General features: G+C 43.1%; 1 protein-coding gene across 1 annotated transcript in view; it reads left to right on the forward strand.

Moving 5' to 3' along the window:
* Positions 1-25,082, forward strand: part of CRTAP (cartilage associated protein) — a 119,867-nt gene that overhangs the window by 41,451 nt on the left and 53,334 nt on the right. The window contains exon 2 of the mRNA XM_085607620.1: positions 6,135-6,284. Within this exon, the coding sequence (XP_085463746.1) occupies positions 6,135-6,284 (150 nt within the window). The remainder of the gene's footprint in view (positions 1-6,134; positions 6,285-25,082) is intronic.

Here is a 25,082-nt window from a genome sequence, read left to right on the forward strand (position 1 = left end):
CTAGAGCTCACAAGGAAGTCATGGAAAGTATGGGCGTAGCCTTGCGGTACTCCTCCCCCTACCATCCAGAGGGAAATTTGGTGAAGAGGAAAAACCGGGACCTAAAGCAATCCTTAACAGTAAGGGTCTTAGGCGCGGGTGGTAGTTGGGTCAATCACCTATATGGGTTCCAGAGGGCTCTCAATAATATGCCAAGAAAATCCTTGGGAGGCCGTACCCCTTACGAAATTCTGTTTGGGACAAGAATGTCTCTCAATTGCGCCAGCACAGTGGTGGATCCAAAACCATTTAAACTGAATGACTGTTTGGCTGTTTTACCTTGGTTCCTGCCATTCAGACCGGCCTGGCTTGACTGCATTCTGCCAGTATTCCGCTGCCTCTTTTGCGCATACGTACGCATGCTGTACCTCTGTCTGACACTTTCATCTGTTGCGCGGCCGGACATAGACATGCTCCTGGTGCCTTTACGGGCCCATGTGCACAGTTGTCCACAGTGTATTCCCATGTTGAGGATGGCATTCCTAGAGCCTTCACAGGATGCTTCAGCTCCTGTTGGAATGGAGATCGGCTCCACTACGGATGTGCAAGCATCAGTCTCAGGCACACAGGCATCTAATTCTTCCCCGGCGGCTTCCGTGGGAACCAGTGATGACCACCTCTGCTCACTTGATATCATACTGGAGTTGCTAGGACTGCCTCCTGCGGATGACCTGTTCAGTGATGTTGAGTCTTCAGTACAGGATTCTTAAACAATCTGGCCTCTCCTGTGCTGGGAACCGTTTGAAGAATCTTTAAACATATACCAAATTGAAGGTCGAACTGACTTTTGTTTCTTCTCCGCTCTGTCTGAACATAGTGGCTTTCAAGGTGCTCAGAAAAACAATGACTATATATTCAAATATATAGAGGACCTTTTTTGAACGCTTTTCTAGGGAAGAATGCTTTTGACCTTGCTTTTATGAACATCTTTAAGACTTTTTCAAGTGCTTTTTTAGTATGTTTTAATATATATGATTCAATGCCTTTTTGGCATGTACTATCATTACCTAGCTCACTTTTTGATGAGGAGTGGGTGTCTTGTCCTTTAGGATAGTCCCATTATGTACATACCAATTACATACATTTTGTCCCATCAACACGACCTAACGGTGTCCTACACAGGTGACCTTTTACCTAGTAGCTTACTTCTATCTCTCCGACATCAGGCTCTTGGTACCCTATCTTAATCCCTGTACCTGATGTACATAAACATGTCCCCAGGTACGGCAGATTTATTCTGTATATGGGTCACCACTTTTTTCATCCCTGGCCAACAGCCAACTGTGCATGATCATGTTTGTTTAGAAAAGGCTTAGCAGAGGATTAGCGAAGGTTTTCAAAACATGTTGATTCTAGAAGAACCCCTGGAGTGACCACTTTAGTATAAAAGACCCTCACTCCACCTTACATAATAGAGGAGAATTCCTTCCAGGCTGGACCGAGACTCTGGAGGCTGATCCTTCGACAGGCAGAGACCTGACATCCCTTGCGAGTTGCCATCCTCGACGCAGTGACTGGGTCCTTCATTCAGAACCATCAGGTGAGGGGTTAGTACTTCCTAGGGGTGATTCTTGGCTCCATTAGGATCTATCCTGATATTTACATACACATGCTTCACTTACATATCTAGGCTAGGTACATTTAGGTAGGCTACGCACTGTAAGAGTACGCCAATGCTATTGTTTTATATAGTCTGCTTTTATTCATCTTATTAGCACTATGGTAGAAATATATCTGCTATTTACGATATTGGGGTTAGTGATCACATTTGTCTGCTCCTGTCTTTGGTCGCAGCGAATGTTTCACACTAGACTGACGCTTGACCAATTAATAATTATTAAAACCATACCAATCGTCATTCTATGTGTATTTTAAGAAAAGTAAGCACAAGTGACTGAGCAAAAGATATCGTATTGTTTTCCACGATACCTGAGGAATCAGGGTTGTCATGTTGTGTTTTCCAGAAGCTTCATACACCAGTATAGAATACAGAGGGGTGGTAGCTTGCACTGTAGAGCAAGCGGGTCGAATGGCTGACTCATCCTGTGGGGGTGTCCAGAGTCTCTGCACACCAAGCCCTCAGTTTAGGTCATCTAAAACGTACAGATGCTGGGGGGTCCTAGGAACTACACAACACCTCCTATGGGCTGGATTAATATGGTAGAGGAGGTGACGCACTCTCGGATGTTCATTGGGTGGATTGGTGGGCGGGCGAACGGAACCAGAGTCTGAAGGCCTTATAAGAGCTCAATGGGTGTGCTGAGGCGAGTTAGCAAACGCCTTCTTAAAGAAGCACAAAGGATGCATTAATGTACTGTCAAAGTCCGAGGTAAAAGTTTCTGAATCTCGGGAGGTAAAATGGCTCCCGTATGTTAGTAGGGAACGGGCTTTGAGCATCAAGAATTAGCGCAGAATGTTCTTGGCACCACCGGGAAAACAATACTATGGGGCTGAACACTGGGGGCATTTTCACCTTAACCCTATTGCTAAAACAGAGAACAACTTTCTTAGGCAGCTATTCTGTTTACCGGTGAGCTCCCTTCTGGTTCCACTGCGTATGGATCTTGGGGTGAGACCCATTGCAGATGAAATTGTCTGCAGCCCTTTACTTTTTTGGCGGTTCCTCTGGGTGACGCCGGAATTGGCCGAATATAGATGTGAGCTCTTAGAAATCTTGAGACTCCCCGGCATAGGTAAGCTGTCATGGTTCGCTTATATTAGGGAAAGCCTTCGTTCTATTGGTAGAGATGATTTATGGGAAAATCCAGACACAGCCAGTTGGAGAACCCCACGTAAACAACTACCTACCAGCTATAGGGCGCGTAAACTCGATAAACTCCAAGGAGATTCTACCACTGGATCTCTTAGATCAAAATATTTGGACGTGAAGGTTACGTATAACATTGAGCCATGTCTGGATGAAATTCGACCGGCATTAGCCAGGAAACTGTATGTGCAGTTTCGGCCTGGCTGCCTTCCTCTGCGTTCCCACACCAACAAATGGTCCAGTGGTATTACATTGGGGTGTCCTGCGTGTAGCGCGGGAGAGGAGTCTGTACTCCATGTATTCTTCTTTTGCAGGGGTTACCACAAAATTGGACACAGATGGTTGATCCAGTTGTGTAGGAACCTTGGCACAACACACTGTGAAGAAGCATTCAGGCTCCTAAAATATAATACTGAACTTTTTATTGTCTATTCGGTATCACGTTTTTTAAGTTCCATGTGGTGGACTAGGATGATTTTTCTTAAATTTTAACCATGGACTAAGCTATGTGATTAACCTTCTCACTGTTTTAAATCCCAAATGTATTTTTAATTCAAAATAGTTTTTATCCTGACTTTTAGCTTTTCTTAACTGTTGTAGCAGTGTTTGCATTTATATGTGCTTGTTCTTTTATGGTGTATAACACCGAAATAAAGAGAGAAATTAAATGAAACAATCCTATTTAGGTATCTCTGTCGCCAACGTGAGGCAGAGTGCTGCCTTTCCTTAACTAGAACAATGATAACCATAAAGTCAGTACTTTCACAATATTAGAAAATTAAATCAAAAGCAGTACTTTTTATGGCTGGTCTGAGCAGCAAGAAAGAGGTGGTTCTGCGATGGTAAAGAGTATTTGTAATATTGGACTGTAATTAGTGAATGGTCTCCCATCTTGGGAGGAATAGTTTTTCTTCAAAGAACTATGGGTTTTTGTAGTGCTGTGTTTTTTTTGTTCATATGTGGTTAAGTGTTTTCCCACTGTGACTATTGTTTGTAAAAAGCAAGGAGAATACATGAATGAAATAAATGAAAAGGATTTCATAAAGTGCACTAAACCCTAAGGTGCCAAAACATAATCTGAAGCCTACAGCCCTGCCATAGAATTATGTGACAATCCAGTATGATACATCTATTTGTAGGTCTGTAGTTATCTAAGACCTTTTGTTTTCAATAAAAATATACTCTGTATAATTACAGGGATTTAAGCCAGCCACCTTCATCTGTTGGTCTGCTGCAGTGCCATACACATTTTGCTTCCGCCCACAGAGTTTACAGATGCAGCATATGTGACTGTGAATGATAGCATTGGGAACTTGCACAATGTTCACATCCGTATAACAGTAGTCACTTTTACCGACCGAGACTATTGGGGCAGTGCTTGCTTTTACATTATTTATAGACTTTTAGACAATATTCAGATGCAAAGCTAAAAGGCCAGCAGCCAAAGCCAGTCCATTTGGTGTTTCTAGTGCCGGTTTTGTTTGTCCTCCATTCAACATTCAAACCACTTGTTGAATCATGGTAGCCAGGCTGTTCAGGAAATTGTCAATTTTGTGTGAGTGCGTGTAAATTCATTTTCATACCTTTTTCTTATTTGTGGTTTTGTTCCTCCCAGATTACTGCTTCAGAGTTCTCAAACATTCTCACCTTGACAGAAACAGCAACCCTAAACAATCTTTTACTGCTCTAGAATGCTTCTTTCCCAGTGATTTGTCTGCTTCATCTTTGAAAAATAGTGCATTTTATTGTTCTGACCACTTTCACGCTCCCTAGTTACTCTTCTATCTCAGTTTTGTATCTGGAGCCAGGATACAGAGCAGCTGATAAGGTGAAAGAAAGCCTTACCCATTCCAGTCGAACGTGTCTTGATATCATGCTAAACCCTAACCGTTTTCTGCGTTTGGCCAGTAGATGACTAGATCCATAAATGTGACTCTAAAAAAGAATGTTTTTCTCAAAAATGCATGTTCACTCAACTCCCTTTCTAAAGAAACTGTCTGCCAAACGGCTAGAACCAGCAAACTGTAAAGCTAGCTCAACCCTTGTCTGTAAAGTCCTGAAAGGAGAGGTTACAAGTCAAGGGCAAGAATTTGTCGAATCTACTTCAGTTTTGCATGATAGATAGTCTGGGGACAGAATCCACTATTTGGAACATCAGGGAAGATCTACTATCTTTGACGGCCTCGGAAAGGTTTCAGTCACATACAAGTCTCTCCTTGAATATTCCAATGTGACCTCACAAGCAACTGCCCAGGAAGCTGATATCGCATGCAGCTTCATACAGACACAGTCACTACCGTTTAGTCATGCTCAGGATACTTGTTGCTGCCTACACCAACCCACAGCGAGACTGCATATGGGTAAAACCAAGTATATCTGTATCGGCATTCAGTTGTCTTCGTCTTCTTTTATTTGTTTTTATTTATTTTATTTTCCACAGAATATCCGGAGTTGTTTAAAAAAAAAACCTGTGTTAATACCTGTTGGCAAGAATATAACAACGTAAGAAAGTTCCCACCATAATTTTCTTGCTCAGCTGGCTCATGTTCCTCTCTAGTATGTATGCCTTCGAGCCTTTTTCAAGGGCAGATATGTTGGTTGCATTTAAACGCAAATGGCCCGCTTGTAGAGATCATAATGCAACAGCTTGGTTTGCTCTCTAAAAATATTCGGTCAGTTTCCGTACAATGCTTCCTTATGTCTGACCCTAATATGTTGAGTGGACTGGCCTACAACTCATCACGCTAATTCCTCAAACTGTAAGTACACCTGTGGGCTCCAATGCTGGTCTGTTTCTAAGTTTCTCATCACCACAGATTAGGTCCTTATCACACACGGCTCCACGCCACTGTAACAAGACAGGTATCTAGTTTTGATGTCTCGGAGGAGTCTTAAGTATCACCACCACCCCCACGAATGCTATCCTAAAGCTATTCAATGGTAACTTCTTACTGCTCGCTAACTCAAATGACTTACAAATTCTTGGACTCTAGTGATGCATGCCCTTTTCTTCAATGCACTTGAAACCACAACTCATACTTTGTCTGCACCGCTGCTGTGTTCTTATGTAACTCTCGCAGGTACCTTTGATCTATATGTGCATCCTGGTGGCTTGGGAAATTAAATACACCTACGATAGTAAATGTTGCCCTGCTCTTTAGTATATAAAATGTTCTCTGTATTCTCTCCTGATAGCGTGTCTGCTGGCACCATCATCTGAGCTTCGTACTGACGTATGTTTTTGGTGGGTAGGCGATTGACATCCGGCTTCAATTCTTCGACTTTTCAACATTTTGGTAGCCCTGACAATTCTTTTTTTCTCCCTTAGACCAATAACTTACCAAAGGCCATTGCAGCGGCTCACACATACATGCTCAAGCACCCGGATGATGAGATGATGAAGCGGAACATGGCGTACTACAAAAGCATGCCTGATTCAGAGGACTATATTAAAGACCTGGAGACCAAGTCATATGAGGTATGCACTTGCAAAATTAGCAGTACAAATATTAAGTTTTTTTTTTATATTGTACTTAACAGTTTTTCTTTTTGTTGTTTACATTTGTTTAAGAATTGTTTAATCAACTTCACGTCAGTCTTAAGCACAGCTAACAAAACGTCTGTTACCAAGAGCTTCAAATAACCGCTGTTAACATTATCCACGTAAATTTGTTTTTGTTTCTGCTGTCACTTATTCGTCCAGTGCGAACCATTCAGACATTGCCAAGTCGGAGCCTACTACTAAGCTCTGTTTCTCCTTCGGTCATACTACTCAAAATCGAATCCAGCATAACATTTTACTCTCAGTTGGAATGGAAAAGACTAATACATATTTGTGTTCTCCTTATTTCTTGCAATAGTAGTGATGTTGTTATAAGTCGATGACCTGAGAAAGTAGGTGTAAAGGACATGGTCCCTTTTTAGGTCTCGTCTGAGCTAGCGCTTGCGCTGCGCGAGACATTTTGTAAGTGGGATTTTCAAAGTGCTACCCACAGTCTTTTGGCTGGCCTAAACCTTGAGTGCACGATCACATGCACGTGCACAGCTGCTCCCACTCCCCCCTCCCTTCTCTATAGCTTTGGCTCCTTTGTTTGTATTACACCCTCCCTTCTCTCCCCGCTCTTTTCGCACTACCCCCTCCCTTCTAATCAGTTTCCTTTCTGCTCCTCGGATTGACCTTCCCCCTCCCTTCTCTCCCCACCTCATCGCAGAGACGGAGGAGACGGAGCCATCCTGCATGGTTAATGCTTTTGCAGGTATCAGTTTTCCAATTTATCCAAACTGCAAATTTCACTCAACTACACACACACACGCGCACACATTCACACAGACACACACACGCATTTTTTTCTACCTTTATTTGTTCAGTCATCAATCAGCGGCGCACGAGAAATCATTATTCAGCAGGATAGAGACATTTACACTGCGCGTTTTGTTTTACTTTTGAGCTCTTTTATTTCCCCCCTCCGTTCTAATCAGATTCCTTTCTGCTCCTCGCATTGACCTTCACCCTCCCTTCTCTCACCACCTCATCGCCGAGACGGAGGAGAGAGCCATCCTGCATGCTTAATGCTTTGACAGGTATCAGTTTTCCAATTTATGCACACTTCACTCAACTGCACACACACACACACGCGCACACGCACACATTCACACAGACACACACACACGCATTTTTTCCTAATTATTTTGGTTCAGCAAAGAAACTTTCGCCGTGAATAGAGAGATTTGCACAGGCATAGACGAGTGCCAAGGCCATCGGCCAGCTGCCCTTTGCTACTTTTCTCAGCTGCCTTCCTTCCTCCACAACCATCCCCCTCCCCCCTCCCCCCCCCACACCAAAAAAACAATTTCTTGTTTATAAAGCCTCTGTCTGGAAAGATCTCTCAAGGAGTCTGCCATTTACAAAAAAACAATATTTATTTACAAAACAAATTGGGTAAACTGTCCAACAAACATAGAGGCTTGTCAAAATACGCAGAGACAGAGGAGAGAGCCATCCTGCATGCTTAATGCTTTGGCAGGTATCAGTTTCCAAATTGATGCAAACTTCACTCAACTGCACACACACACACGCACACATTCACACAGACACACACACGCATTTTTTCCTAATTTTTTTTGTTCAGCAAAGAAACTTTCGCCGTGAATAGAGAGATTTACACAGGCATAGATGAGTACCAAGGCCATTGGCCAGCTGCCCTTTGCTACTTTTCTCAGCTGCCTTCCTTCCTCCGCAACCATCCCCCTCCACCAAAAAAACAATTCCTTTTTTATAAAGCCCCTGTCTGGAAAGATCTCTCACGGAGTCTGCCATTTACAAAAAAACAATATTTATTTACAAAAAAAATTGGGTAAACTGTCCAACAAACATAGAGGCTTGTCAAAATACGCAGAGACAGAGGAGAGAGCCATCCTGCATGCTTAATGCTTTGGCAGGTATCAGTTTCCAAATTGATGCAAACTTCACTCAACTGCACACACACACACACACACGCACACATTCACACAGACACACACACGAATTCTTTTCTACTTTTATTTGTTCTGCAAAGAAACTTGAATAGGTAGATATACACAGGCATACATCAGTGCCAAGGCAATCGGCCAGCTGCCCTTTGCTACTTTTCTCAGCTGCCTTCCTTCACAACCATCCTCCCCCCCCCCCCCCCCCCCCCCCCAAAACCCCATTGCTTGTTTATAAAGCCTCTGTCTGGATAGATCTGCCCAACAAACATAGAGGCTTGTCAAATCACTCTGTTGGTAAACACTTTTTGTCGAGGAATGTGCTAAGCCGAGTGGATTGTAATACAAAGTACATGAATATCAAAGCCCATTTCGCTCTCAAACACCATCACTCGTCCTCGGTATATACCTTTATACCTCTTTCTATATCTCGGACTCGACCTCTCTCTATACCTCTCTTTACCATTCATTAGAAATCTTTGTGTAGCTCGCTCCAGATCTCTATACCTCTATCTCTAACACAATCTACGGCTCTCTGAACATCTCAACAGCGCACTCGAAGTCTCTTTACTGCTCTCAAAACTGCTTTTGCTCTCTCTGTACCTCGCACTAACTCTCTACCTCTCACTCTCTTTTCACATCTCGCTCTACCACTCTCTCAAACACTCTCTCTACCCCTCGAAATCTAACACTACAAACAATAGCTTCAACATAGTTTTGGAATGTCTTTCAAAATAGACATTTACACTGCGCATTTTGTTTTACTTTGGAGCTCTTCTATTGAAATTTAATAATGCCTCCGTGCCTCATGTACCCATCTCCGCATTCACTAGCTTATTACATTGCGAAAAGCAATGCCCCATAATCTGGACACGCCTGAATGTACCCATCTTCTGGCGGGTAACTGGAAAGAGGCTCTCGCCAGGGGTGAAAGCCGTGAGTGCTGCAGGGCTCACTGGCCACAGCTGACGGACCCCTCTGCTGATAAGAGATCGCTTTGAAGCAAGGCCGCCATGCAGGCCCTGCTAAGAAACTGTAGCCGCGAAGAGTGAGATATACACAGCCATAAATAAGTGCCAAGGCAATCGGCCAGCTGCCCGTTGCTACTTTTCTCAGCTGCCTCCCTTCCTCCACAACCCCCCCCCCCCAACCCCCATTCCTTGTTTATAAAGCCTCTGTCTGGATATATCTCTCACGGAGTCTGCCATTTACAAAAAAAATTATTTACAAAAACATTTGGCTAAACTGTCCAACAAACATAGAGGCTTGTCAAAATACGCAGAGACAGAGGAGAGAGCCATCCTGCATGCTTAATGCTTTGGCAGGTATCAGTTTCCAAATTGATGCAAACTTCACTCAACTGCACACACACGCACACATTCACACACGCATTCTTTTCTACTTTTATTTGTTCTGCAAAGAAACTTTAGCCATGAATAGGTAGATATACACAGGCATACATCAGTGCCAAGGCAATCGGCCAGCTGCTTTTTGCTACTTTTCTCAGCTGCCTTCCTTCCTCCACAACAATCCCCTACCCCCAAAACCCCATTGCTTTTTATAAAGCCTCTGTCTGGATAGATCTCTCACGGAGTCTCCCATTTATAAAGAAAAAAAAATAATTACCAAAAACATTGGGAAAACTGTCCAACAAACGTAGAGGCTTGTCAAATCACTCTGTTGGTAAAAACTTTTGGGCGAGGAATGTGCTAAGCCGAGCGGATTGTAATACAAAGTACATTAATATCAAAGACCATTTCGCTCTCAAACATCATCGGCCAGCTGCCCTTTGCTACTTTTCTCAGCTGCCTTCCTTCCTCCACAACCATCTCCCCCCCCCCCCCCCCCACACACAAAAAAACAATTGCTTGTTTATAAAGCCTCTGTCTGTATAGATCTCTCACAGAGTCTCCCATTTACAAAGAAAAAAAATGTATTTTCAAAAATAATTGGGTAAACTGTCCAACTAACATAGAGGCTTGTAAAATCACTCTGTTGGTAGAAAAGTTTTTGCGAGGAATGTGCTAAGCCGAGCGGATTGTAATACAAAGTACATTAATATCAAAGCCCAATTCGCTCTCAACCTCCCTCACTCGTCCTCACTATATACCTCTATAACTCTTTCTATACCTCGGCATCTACCTCTCTCTATACCTCTTTTTACCATTCATTAGAAATCTTTGTGTAGCTCTCTCCAGATCTCTATACCTCTATCTCTAACACAATCTACGGCTCTCTGAACATCTCAACAGCGCACTCGAAGTCTCTTTACTGCTCTCAAAACTTCTTTTGCTCTCTGTACCTCGCACTAACTCTCTACCTCTCACTCTCTCTTTTCACATCTCGCTCTACCACTCTCTCTATACCTGTCCTCTATACCTCTCTCTCTAACTCTATCTCTTCCTCTCTACCTATATCTACCTCTCGCAAACTCTCTCGGACTCTCTCAAATTCACACTCTAGCTCACAGTATACCTGTCTCTCTACCCATCGCTCTCTATACTCTCTCTCTATTCCTCTCTGTACCTCTAGCTCTAAACCTCTCTCTCCAGCTTACTCTCTATCCCTCTCTTAACCCCTCTTTCTCTACACCTCTTAACCCTGCTAACAGCCTCTCTACACAGCTCTCTCTAACTACCTTGCTCTACACACCTCTCTCTCTCTCTACACACCTCTCTCGCTCTACACACTTCTTTCGCTATCTACACACCTCTTTCACTCTCTACACACCTTTGTGTCTACCTGTAAGCGGAACATGGCGCATGAAAGCACTGCTTTTACATACAAAATACAAAGCAGGGCCATCACAAAAGAGGTATCGCCTTGGGGGCCTTACAAAGTTGGGAGCAGGCATCGGTTAATGTCGTTGCACCAAGGACACTGTCCACCAAAAGTAAAACAAGCATTTGCAATGCAATAGGTCTCGCATTTACGCGAGTTTGAGCTATTGACATTGCAAATAATACTTTTTATTTTTGTTTTCATTTTAAAAACATAAATAAAAGGCATTGTTATTTGCAATGCCAATAGCTGAAACTCTCGTAACTGCGAGACCTATTGCATTGCAAATGCTTGTTAGATTTCCAGTTGATGTTCTACCCGTACTGTTAAATATGCAGTTTTGGTTCCGACCTTAGTAAATTACTTTTCTAACTTATTTATTGTGTTCTTTAATATTGCCAAGAAATTACAAAGCTTATACAACACAATAAAAAATGGTGGCCCTTGTAATTCTCTATTGAGTACTCTGAAATAGATTGGAAATGTTGGGCCAGAAACGGGGACATAAAGAGGCCGAGATAGTGCCTCCAGAGTTATAGCTAAGTCAGTCTTTCTGAGAAAAAGGCATTTTTGTTTTGTTTTCTTAATGACGTTTATACAGTTTGACGAATCGGCATGCAAAATTTCAGGAAAAAAGCACATCCACTTGCAAGTTTTAGACAGATCTGTTGAGCCGCAGCCTAAAGCAAAAATTCCAACTTTAACTCCTATAGAATTCTTTGCTCCTCTACACAGAAACAAATTGCTGAATGAAAGTACCCTAAGCTTGTATTGTGAATAGACCCTTACTCAAGGAAGTGTCTTTACTTTGTTTGTTGCAAACCCGTTCAGTAGTTTTTGAAAAATGAGCATATAAAAAGTGATACGATCTTTGTATAACGAGGCTACATTTTAGAGCCATTGATTCGCAATCCAATAAAAAAAAAAAAATAAAGGCACATTGTTAGACTAGGGAGCTTTTTCTTCCATCATCCATTGACTATTCACTAATGCGTAAAGCTTTGCTTGGGTGGCTATCACAGAAAAATTTCCGTTGCGTTCGCCATTAGCCAAAAGTGTGCATCGAGCATAAATTGTGCACCTAACCATAACTTGACAATTTCAGTTCTTTAGTTAGTAACCATAACTACACTTTAACTGTGGTTTGTTGGTGTATTGCTGAGGTTTTTTCTTTTAACGTAGGTTTAGGCGTTAAGGAAACCATAACTTCAATTTAAGGTTTATTCTGCATCCTAGGATCTTGATTTCTAAACAGTAAGATAACTCCCCGCTACATGGACCTCGGAACACTTAAAAATACAATATTTGTACATAAAGTTATGTACATCTGATGGTTTGACTCTTAGCTAGAGGTCTGACTCTGTAGGCAATACCTAATCGGCAGCACACTTAATCATCAAGCCGATTTTTCTCAGTCAGTTTTGCGAGGACAACCAGAAATAGGTCAGAGACAACGTATATGTTGAAGAAATCTTCATGCAATGGGCAACACAATCCAGAGATCTGTTCACAACAAAAGTTGCTGAGACTTTGCTCCCAGGATTCCAGAACTTAAATCAGTGGGGGGGGGGGCTCTTTTATTAGACTGGTCAAATAACATTTTCCACACATTTTCACCAATTCCACTCATTCCAGACTCACTAGGGCAGTGGTGCTACCCCGGACCTCCTTCAGATGTCAATCGGACCTCACAAAAGATTACCATTCAAACCGAATTTACCTTACCTGATTTCAGGAGCAAATTACACATCTGAATTTAACATTGTTGAATTTGGCAGCATGGCTTCTGAAGTTAGTCCGCATGGTAATTTGAAACTACCTCCTGGTTTACATGGAGATTCTACAGGAAGTTAAACACCTTTCCACAAGAACAGGTTATGCATGAAGTGGAAGAGATTCTCCATATGCTGCCATAATAACAGCCAGGATCCTATCTTATGTCAAGGGGATGTCTGCATTTCTTACCTCTTGCACCTGACCCTGTCAAAATAACAATTTTCTTTCATAAAGGTCTGTCTTACTTGTATCACAAGTATGGATCATTTGTCTTTCTTTAATGTTAGCCAGACTTTGGAACACCGTCCCACTTTCACTTAGGAAAATCCCTGCAGAAAACCTTTTAAGTTTGACAATCTTATTATATTAAAAAAATGTTTTTTAAAAGGGGGCCATAATGGCTCCCACCTCACTTCACTTGCCATTGGCTGGCTCTCAGGTGGTTCTCGTTTCTTTGCTTCCTGTTTGTCAGCAAGTCCTCCCGGCCTCTAACTACTTCCTACTCTTCGGTTTCTTCGATTCTTCGTCCATGCCGTGAAGCTTCGACCAAGTACTGCTTCCGGTGGCCAGTGTCCTTTCACTGGCCAGCAGGTACTCTTCCTTTTTTTTTTTTTTTTTTTTTTTTAATTTAATCTACTTTTGCTCTTTCACTGAGAGTGCATATGGTTGTAGTCTCTCTCCTTCTCCCTTGCACTCCTCCTGGTCTCTGACTCTGTGTGTCTGTCCTCGCTCCTTTATTAAAATCTGCTTTCCATTTCCTCTCTGTCCCATATCCGCACTGCTTCCTCCATCCTGTCACCCCCCACACCCACCCCCCACACTTGTCAGGCTATTAAAAAACAACGTGATAGCCCAAACCAGATTGCATGGATCTCATCCTAATGCAAAACTAGTAACCCTCCAAGGAGGGGATTATTAGATGTGGGAATATTGAACCTGAGGCTTGGTGTTGCAGAGCATGGAACAGATTCTTTGCCAGTGACCTATGGGAGTATAGATGGTCTAAGGAAATAATCTAAAGTTTCCGTTTTGGTCCTCTCCATGCCACTCAACTCTACTGTACGCCACTCTACGTCACTTTACGACACTCCACGCCACTTTCCTATGGCCCACTAACGTTTAGCCATGCTGAACCGCAGCCACTCTGTTGTACAACATAGCTAAAACATATTGGCAAAGCCGATAGATCTTGCATGGGTGAGACCTATTGGCTTTGCCAATGCTTATCATGGAGTAGCGCACAGTGTTGTAGATTGTCGTAGAGGGAGTAGAGTGGAAGGGCATAAAGTTGAGTGGCGTAGACTACAGTGTCCGAGTTGAGTAGAATGCATGGGCAGTGCATCAACTGAAGGTGGAGCAACGCTTGGGGGAGGAGGAACCTCTCAAGAACCAACTACCTTCGATACTAAAGCCAGGCATTGCTCCCTGTGGGAGGAGGCCGCCCCTTTAGAGGAGCCAGACCTAAGTCCTGGAAATGGGTCCGAACCTATACCTAATTTGCTCAAACAGATAGTCTCACTGAACCTTCCAGAACCCTGGGAAAACACACAACAAACCAATGCCTTCAATAGGCTACAGATGCAGTCAGAAACGTGCACTACTGTATTTTTACCGGAATATAAGTCCAAAGGTTGTGCTGACACTCCAAACAGGGGGAACACCTTACACCTGTCAACCGCCATTAGCAGACTGCGGATTTTAATTAATCCGAACTGATATCCATAGAATTTGTAGAACATATTAACCATCTAGGGAATAAGGCAACAAAAGCAATCTGGGCATCGCCCGGCATAGCCAGGAGGGTCCAGGAGGAACAAGAACCATTAAATATCTATGGAATAAAGCTGATACCTTACCAAAACCAGGATATTCGATCCTGTGCTAGCTGGAAACAACGATCAGCCAGGACCCCGTCATGAGCGTTCCACAACGTACACATTTTCTGTATTAAAGTGGGTGCAGATCACATCTCAAATGCACAAGGAGAAAGCAGTCTGCTGGGGGTGGGGGGGGCATTCAGACTGTGACTGGAACTCCAGCACCTCAAGAATGGGGTTGGCTAGCAAGTACAATAAACACCTGAAGCAACAACCACTCACTTAACAAGAATCCCTCACCAACTGCCAAAAACTCCTTGCGCTTATGTTCTTGGAATATAAATGGTCTGAGAAACAAAACCTCAGAACCTCAGGCATTGCTCTTGCTACAATCCTTCGACCTCGTCCTCTTACAGGAGACCTGGCTGGATCAACCATTTAATTTTCAAGGTTTTAAGTTACACCATCTTCCAGCCACTAAAAGCACCAAATATGGTCACCTCAAAGAAAGACTTGCAATATATGCTTCTATAACAACTATCAGTGCGGTCGAAGAGCTGGATTCTAAATTAGCATTGACAAATGCAATAAAGGCTGTCAGAATGACAGTCAAAAGCACTATTAAAGATCTGTAGTTGGTGTTAATAAACATATATATCTTCCTTCATGATAAGGCCAAGGGTGTCAACCTGCTGGGAGTGGAGCTAACCAGGCTATTATCAGAGGAGCAAACACCAAACTTCATAATAACTAGTGATGTAATCCTGCACATGTTGGGTACAACAGATGATGACCACTTTCTGGGAAACCAATCACTTGTATGGCATATTCCACCACAAGAAGGAAACAAATGGGGAAGGGAAACCAAGCTGACCAAGAAACTACTGGGGGACCTTGAACATCTTAGCTTTCGTGCACTAAACTGCGATAACTAGCACAATCATAGACTACACCTTTGCAATCGTTCCCCTGTTCTCCAAAATTGCTGACTTGCATCTGGTAGCAAAGGACAACATAGATCATCTCCCACAAGAAATTACACTAAATGCACAAATTATAATACCAATCCAGCCAGTGGATGAGCCTAGTTCCTTACACACAGAAAATAACAAAAGGATTAAATGTATTACTCGATACCCAGAAAATCTGCTGGCCTCTGCAAAGATCCTCGTGCAAGAAAATCAAATGGCTGGATTGAATGTCATAGCTGGCTGGGAAAGCTTCACAAAAGCACTAGGGGAAGCTCATTCAACAAAAGATGAATCAAAACCAAGGATAACAGAAGAAGTTTGTCCTGGTTGGGCCTCTAACTCGCAGAATGCTCAAATCAGGTTGCTAAATAAGGCAATAAATAAAACATTATGGAACCTTCACCTACATGGCCCGAATGTCAATGTGCAAAGGGAGCTGAGGCAATTAAAAGCAACACGGAAAAAGCTAAACTGGCAACTAAAAAGAGAGTCTGAAGATATGTTATGGGCCAAGCTTCTTTATGACCTAAAGAGCCACAACCACGTGCGATTCTGACGTACAATCAACTTGTTACAAACCCCTAAAATTCATGGAGTTAGCTCACATTTGACGGAAGAGGCTTGGGAGAGCTTCCTTTGGGATCACTTTAGCAGCAAACTCAAAAGCAACTGCCATCACAGGCCCAACAGAAGAATAGATAACTTATGAAACACACAATAATCTGTCAACACATACTATCTTAATCTCGGCTAAACAAATTTCCAAGAGGATAGCCAAAGAGAGAAGAGAGTGAGCACCAGGCCCAAACGGCATACCCCCAGTCTTATTCAAACTAGAGACTGGTTACTGGGCGGAATCTCTAAAGCCGGTCTTCGAAGAAATATGAACGGAGACAATCCGGGCCTTGTGGAGGGGCCCAATCATCTCCCCATTTTATAAACGGTGATAAGAACGAGGCAAAAACTTAGATTGGTAGCCCTTATAGATAATGACGCCAAATACTAGCTGGTTCTCATCCTAGAGGAACTGACAGCTTGGGCTTCTGAAAACGCAGTTATTCCTCTTAACCAAACCGATTTCAGTAAGCATATGGGAACTTCACCAACATTTTTTCTCTCTGTCTCTGTCTCTGTCTCTCTCTCTCTGTCTCTCTCTCTCTCTCTCTCTCTCTCTCTCTCTCTCTGTCTCTCGATCTTTCGATCTCTCGATCTCTCTCTCGATCTCTCTCTCTCTCTCTCTCTCTCTCGACGCCACGATAGCAGCCAAACTGCCACTCTATGTATATTTCATTGATTACAGATCGGCTTTCGATCCTATTGACACAGGCAAACAGTGGCGCACACTTACCAAATGGAAGATCCCATTTCCCCTTTTGAATCAACTAATACTCTTGCATACATACACCTGGGTACAAGTAAAGCTGGGGACCGGAAACCATCTGTCAAGAAGGATCTCAACCACCAATGGGCTGGAACAGGGTTGCGTCTTAGCCCCAACCCTGCTCAATCTTTTCATGTCCGCTCTATCATCAAGGCTGGAAAAGTGCAACTGTCATTCCCCAAAGATGGGTGGTCTTGTCCTCTCAAATCTACTATATGCCGACAACCTAGTACTCATCAGCCGATCTTTGGGAGGCCTTCCGCACTTATTAGACACCACACAAAGCTATTCAGATGGAAAGAGTTTGAGTATCAATCTGGACGAGAGCAAGGTCATGCACTTGAATCAAAGAAAGGCAAAAGGAGCACATCGCTGGTACCTGGCCAAACAGCTGGAAACCATCCACGAATACAAATACCTAGGCATTATAATAGATAGCAGAGGTTTAAGGGCTGACCATAAGGAAGCACTGAAAAAGAGAGGTAATGAGACAGCAGTGGCACTAAAAAACCCAAGGAACAAAGTTGTCAGTTCAAGTTTCTCTCCACTGGTCCAAGGGATACAGGCAAAACTCATTCCAACAATCACCTGTGGAAGTGAGTCAATGAGGGGGAGCGATGCGGCCACTTTAGATGGTATAGTAATGGGTGCATTACGAATGATCTTCAGTGTACCTAAATACACATCACCTACCCAAGTAAGACTCGACTTTGGAATGCAGAAGCAAGGGCTGGCCCGTAGAGATGCTTATATCAACTGCTGGCACAAGATCAAGGGCCTTTCCACCTTGGAAACACACTTCGGCAACATATTGTTACCGTTTGTGTGGGGACTGTCTTGAACCTGCCAAGAAGTATTCAAGCCACTAGCCTACTTATATTGGTCTTACTGTCTATTGAACTACACCTTACTGTGTTTACTACACATGACTTTCAAGAAGATATGAAGAGATTTTAATATTGGCTTACATGGCAGGAAGAAATTCATGTTTTAAATACTGATTGGCTTCAAATATTGGTTTTATTGTTTATTGAACTATACCTCACTGTTTTAACTACACACGACTTTCTAGAAGATATGACACAATTTTAATATTGGCACATAAGGCAGAACGGAATTTACAGCTTAAGCACTGTTGCCTATTTTGCACACTTATTATTTTACATTTAAAATGTAAATACTATTGCAATGGTTTTAATTAATCTTGCACATAAAGATTACTTATTTACTTACCCAGCTTCTATTTCTTTTCATTCAATTGAACACATCACAATGTGGTACCCACTATTAAGGAGTCTATGAAGCACCATTTATTGTGTGTTTCTTTTCTCCCCCACCACAGTAAAAATCTACGCTTGACTACCTGGTAGTAAAGGGCTAAGTTTGAGAGTGCTAGCCCTCCTTTATCTTCTAGTAGATAGTCATATATGTATTTACGGATATGTGTCAAAATTGGGTTGGTGGTTGACTGGGGTGTGAACCCTGGTTAATCAGCAACCACAATCCTAGTCGGGGCAAGGCACAAGGTAACCCCCAAATGAACCTGTGCTCAACCCTCTGGTAGCTTGGCACAGAGCAGTCATGCTTAACTTAGAGGCAATGTGTAAAGTATTTGTGCAACACTTCAAACAGTGCAAACACCACATAAAAAGACCCAGCACCAGGTTAGAAAAATAGAGCTTCATTTAATATATAAATTAAGACCAAAATGACACGCATGCAATGAGGCAAAACCGGAGTTATGAATGTTTTAAAGAATAAAGTGAAAAATAGCACCTAAAAGCATAAAGCGCCAACCAGGGATATCTGGTTGCACTGGCCCTGGTCAAAGTCATAATTTCAGGCCGAACGCGATGGAGCGCGGATCGGATATACAGTCCCAGATTAGTTCGGAGAAGGTTCAGCTTCTCAAGTTTTGTGCCAATTATCCCGTTCACATTAGAGAGGGTGGCGGGGAGCAGGAGAGTAGCGCTGGTTGGCGTGGAGCAAAGAGCAGGCCCAGTGTCACGGGTGGGCTGGTGCTTTGTGTTGTCAGTGCTCCCTTGGTGATCAAGGCTTGCCGTGCTCCTACTGATTTTCGGTGCAAGCGGTGCTGTTTCAGTGCAAACCGGCCCCAAAAGCTTGATTTTAAGAGCTCTTGAGGCAAACCAAGGGTCCAGGACCTGAGAGGCACCACTTGGAACTCGCTGAAGACTGGTCCAGGGGCTGTTGGGGAGCCCCTTATGTCCCAGCGGCTCAGATCATGAGGCCAGCCCAGCCGTTTCAGTCACTCTGCGGTCCTGGGTTCAAGTTGGAGTTGTAGGTCCAGATCTTACTCCCCAGGCAAGCAGGCAGCAGGTCAGCACAGCAGCAATTGCTCTAGAGCAGAAGTCCAACAGAGTGGTAGTCCTTGTAGCAGCACAGCAGTCCTACTTCCTGGCAGTGTATCCACAGGTTCAGAAGTGTACTGAAGGGTGGTGTCTGAGGTCCTTCTTTTATAGACAGTTGAGCCTTTGAAGCCAGGAGAAACTTCTAGAGGCATGACTTTGAAGTGCACAGATGCCCTGCCTTCCTGGCCCTGGCTCCAGACTTTCTACAGGGGAAATGCAGTCCTGTGTGTGGAGGCAGGACACAGCCTATTCAGGTGTAAGTCAGGCTGGGCCCGACTCCTCCCTCCTATCCTGCCAGTGGGTGGCCCATCCAGTCACACCTAAGCTCCCATTGTGTGTGGCTGTCTAGGAGTAATACACAAAGCCCAACTGCCAACTATACCCAGTCATGTGTCGGAGACAGACTGCAGGCACCAAATGGCTATTGCACGAAAATGCCAACTTTCTAAAAGAGGCATTTTCAGAATTGTAATTTTAAAATCCAACTTCACTATACGTTAGGATTTTAAATTGGGATTCCAGTAACACTAAACATGAACCAGTCATCTTACCATTTGAAAATGACATTACAAAAATGTAATAAGGCAACCACAGTGTTATCCTATGGGAGAGATCGGCCTTGCAGTAGGGAAAAACGAATGTTCGAGGCATATGAGCGGCAGATCACACACTAGTATTAGATCGCAATCTGGTGTTGGGCTCGGATGCTTGCACCTTCTTGTTGTCTTGGAAGAAGTCTTTGTAGTCACAAGATAGGTGACTCCTCCCTTGGACGATAGTGTGCATGGCATCGACTCCATCCTTAGGTTGTTTTTTTCCGCCATTGGGTTCGGATGCATCTTTTGAGCTCCGGTTCGAAACTTCTATTTCGACACGCAAAACTTTCACTTTGAACATCGATATCTTTGACGCGCCTTTCATCGGCCCGATTCCAGTCGTTGATGCGGGCCGCTGGGCCTATCGATGCCGTAAGGCCTACGGCTCATGGAAAGGGTGCCATTCAAGAAATGCCCCCAGTGTGGTGCAAAGTTCCTGCACAGTGACCATCATAAGGTCTGCAACCTGTGCCTCTCGCCAGAACACAACGAGTCAAGCTGTCCAGCCTGCGCATCCTTTCGATCGAAGAAGACTCAAGCAACAAGCTACTGTAGGCCAAGCTGTTCTTAAAACTCTCTTACTACTGCAACCGATACAGGTGACCACCGCTAGGGGAGATACTGCTGTACAGTCTATGCTAGTGTGTGATCTGCAGCTCATATGCCTCGAACCGAAAATGCTACTTATCAGTATGCATCTGTTGTTGGCATGTAGAGCTGCAGATTCACACATGCCCACCCACCTCCCCGGAACCTGTATCCAGTTCTATCTTACTTAGATATACACACATGGACATCTTTTTCTTTCTACTAACTCCATCATTTCCCATTATGGCGAAAAACAATCTAAGGATGGAGTTGATGCCCATGCGCACTAACGTCCAAGGGAGGAGTCACCTATCTCGTGACTACAAAGACTTCTTCCAAGACAACAACAAGTTGCAAGCATCCGAGCCCAACACGAGATTGCGATCTAATGCTTGTGTGTGGATTTGCAGCTCTACATGCCAAGAACAGATGCATACTGGTAAGTAGCATTTTCCTTAGTAGTTGTTCACTACCATGACATGTAAGATTAACAGTATATGTCCTACCTTTTACATGTATTGCACCCTGTCCATGGGGCTACCTAGGTCCTACCTAAGGGGTGCCTTACGTGTAATAAAAGGTAAGGGTTGGGCTAGGCAAGTAGGTGAACTTGCCAGGTCGACATGGCAGTTTTTAACTGCACACACACAATCTCTGCAGTGGCAGGCCTAAGACCGGTTTGAAGGGCTACACATGTGGTGACACAGTCAGTGCTGCAGGCCCACTAGTAGCATTTGATTTACAGGCCCAGGGCACATGTAGTGCACTGTACTAGGGACTCATTAGTAAATCAAATATCAAATATGCCAATCATGGGAAACCAAATGGCATTGCATTTTAGACACAGAGCACACTGGTCAGTAGTGGTAAAGTGGCTAGAGTCCTAAAACCAGCAAAAACAAAGTTCAGCACTCAAAAACTGGAGGTCAGAAACAAAAAGACAGGGGAATCCATTCCAACTGGTGCCAGCTCCAACACTTCAGCTCCATCAAAAGCACCAGCATTGATTTTTCCAGATCTGATAGCAAGAGCATAACCTCGTCTGCAACATTGTGAGTTTGAATTGGTCATGACGTCTGTGCCCCGTTCACCTTTTTATTGTGGCAGACGTGCTGGGAAAACATTGATTAAAATAGTAAAACTTGAAGGCGGTAGTGGATTTGCAGCCAGCAGCAGGGTGGCCCTGAGACTGCTTTCCCCACATTGGCTAGTCAACAAAGGTTGCTTTCTGAACCCCCCCCAGTCCAGTTTTTATGTGGCTTGTCTAGTCTTTCTCCTGGTGGTGTTCTCTAGCCACCAGGAGTGTTTTACCTTTGTCTTGAGCTTCTGTTCCTCCAAAGAGCTGCCCTCCTGCCCTTAAGCTCCTCTCAAACCCCGTTGAAGTGTTTCCTGCCATCCCAACAGCCATCTACCTCCTTGCAGCAACAGTGGCTGTGTACAACCTAGATCTGTTCCTCTGGCATTTTTCCTTGGCCTGGGGTCTTTCTCAGTAGGAACCTGCTGCCCTCAATGCAGATTGCCCTCTCTGCTTGCACGCCCCAGGACCCATGGCCTCTTGACCACTTGCAGGACACTTGCATGTCCAGCAGGAGCCACTGGGTCTCAACTTGTGGGTCATGCCCGACACTAAAGGTACTGTTTGTGCTGGACTTTAGAAGGTAACTTTTTCAGCAGGACCAACTTGGTCCCTGTATCAGTCCCATGCTCGTTCATGGTCGGCCTGAACTTGTGACTTTCACACGTTCACACACAACCAGCTTGCCACAAGTGGTGCTTTGTTCTTTTAGGCGCTATACTTACCTTAAATCGGTGAAATTGCATATCTCTGGTTCTACAGACTAGATATTTGTTGTTTTGGTGTCAAATATCTCCTGTTTTCCCTGTTGCCCCATCTGAAATGGGTTCTGACGTAGACTCTTTGTTAGGTTCAACTCGTGCACAGCTGCTTTTTTGGTGCAACTTTTGCCTACATTGTAAATAGGTCGGATCATCTTTCCTCACATTCGAAAAGAGAATCTGAAGTGACTGTGTTGTTGTGCTCAGCCTGTTTTTATTAAATTTGTACTCATCCCTACACACCAAATAGGATGCATAACGTTATTGTAATGCAAGCATAAGAAGAATTGAGCCTACTCTGCCACCTACTGGTGATGCATGATTTAACTTTAAAGCAACGTGTTTTCTATGTCCCTAGAATTAAATAAACTACATTAAAATTTTAAAACTATGCCAGTTTAACAAGTATTGGCAAAGCCAAAAGGTTTTGCCTATATGAAATCTTGTGGCTTAGCCAATGTAGTTTTACAAGTTGCACGACACACTAGTACGCGTCATCAGGTGCGCAACGTCCATTGGACTCAAAGGGCTTCAGCCCCCCCCCCCCCCCTCCCCGTCCCCCGTCGTGTGTGGCAGCCCGGGATGAGACAGCTTCCCGGGCACACACACAGCCGCACCTGAGTACTTCACAGGTCTTTTAAAGACCTTTGGCTTGTTAATGAGGCTTTGATGGGTTTCACCCCTGCTTAGGGCCCCTGCAGCTCCACTCTGCCTTTTGCTTGAAGAATCAGCCCCCCCCCCCCGAAAAAAATTCTTAGCCCCCCCCAAAATTTGAATCTAGTTGCGCGTCATAGGGCTTCCCCTGAACCCATGTTACAGCGTGTAAAAAAAAAAAAAAAAAAACAGAAAGCTCCGGCGAGGGGGTGGGGAGGGCTCGATGAAGAATAAGACAATCCAAAATGTAGAATCTCAGGACAGGGGCGGGTAAGGAGGTTGCTTGAAAACAATGGAGAGCGGGAGAGGTGGGGGTTTGAAAACGCACAAGTCCAGTTTCTTTACTATGGGGAGAAGAATACATGCTCACATCAGTAGTGTAGTCATTAAATATGATCATACCCATGTAATTTGACATGTTCTTTGGACGTAGTTCTGAATATATTCTTACATTGTTTTTGTCCCATGTGCCTTAAAACTGTCTTAGTGTTGGGTTTTAGGTTTACTGAATTTTTTTAAGCATCGAAAAAGAATATTTAAGGTAATTGCAACTAAACCCAAGACAATAAAAAAAAATGTTTAATTGCGGATGGGGCAAACCTCTCGCGACTACGTCCATGCACAAAATGAAATGAACCCAGTTTTACCCATTCACCAATTGTATGGGGAAAATTAGGACGCATGTACTTTCTTTCTCGCAAGGCATACACAAAGGTGTACTGTCAACTATCATTGAAATGTGTAGGCCAATTTTATGATCATTTCGGCATTTTATAGGGTGGCTACTTATTAAAAATATGGAGAAAGGGACACTCATTATCCACATGTCTGTATGTCATATCTTCTTTTCTGAGGTAACGAACAACAGCGCTAGCTTAGGCACTGCGCTTTAAAAACAAAATTTAACATTTAGTATGCTTGAATTGCGGCTGTTTTCTTCCTTGAATACCATGTTTGAAATTTCGAAAAAAGTAATTATTTTCCTGTATTTATTTTATAGTACTCCTTGGTTCACAATGTATTTGTTTAAAGCTGTTTACCATGTCAGAAGTGTTTTAATTATATTGGGTTTAAAACCAGGCAGCTGGGTTGAACAATCCAATACGACAACTTAAAATGACTGAATCGGTTTTAGATGTCTAATTGAAATAAATTCGAAATGTAAAGAAAAACAAAAATAGATGATAGTCACATGTTTTTTGGTTTTTTTTAACCGAAAATGTATAATGTAACGCGCCAGAAGGTGAATGTCCTTTATGCGCGTTTTACGACTGACAAAAAAAGCAACGTTTTATATCCCTTAAGTGCAGAAATAAATGTTTAGAATGGCCCCTCGTTGTGACCATCTCTATTACAGAAATCGAGAACACAGTCCGTGTGATGGTTAAATGCAAGCCTAGAATCAGCATTGATTCCATCGCTGCAACCGTACCTCCTTTCGCTGTGACAGAGAAATGTGCTTGTTTATTAGTCAAGCTCTCGGTTATATGTTTTTTATTTTCTTTATTTTATTTTTTTTTTTCTTTTACATTTTGCTCTGTATTTATCCATATTTATGTTTTGCCCATTTTATCTGTATTTATCCATATTTATTTGTGTTTGGCGTATAAATGAAGTTGTAAAGCTGTACATTTCCATATTTATTTAACTGATAGACGCGCACTCATGCTTTGATGTCTGTCGTGTTTTAGCTATTTAAGCTGCCAAATATTACATAAGAATACCTCCACTGGATAATACTAGCATTATACCATAAATGTATGTTGACATATGCCGTTATTTAAAGAAATGTCATCCTGTTTTTTAATTTTCCATGCTCTCCATCTGCTCAGCTTCTGGTCTATAATTCATGAAACTTAATACTCACAGAGAAGGAAAACCCTACTGCCTAACGAGAGTTATACAGTTGCTAATCGTCACTATTCTGTCAAGCCCAAGAAGGTCAAAAGTCCCCCAGGAAAGAACACATGGGAATAAGCAAAAATATTTGAAGCAAACAAAGATAGGGAAAACACTCCATTTTTTTTTTTTTAGAATAAAT

This window comes from Triturus cristatus, chromosome 5_2, assembly GCF_964204655.1.
Source record: "Triturus cristatus chromosome 5_2, aTriCri1.1, whole genome shotgun sequence".
Taxonomy (NCBI): Eukaryota; Metazoa; Chordata; class Amphibia; order Caudata; family Salamandridae; genus Triturus; species Triturus cristatus.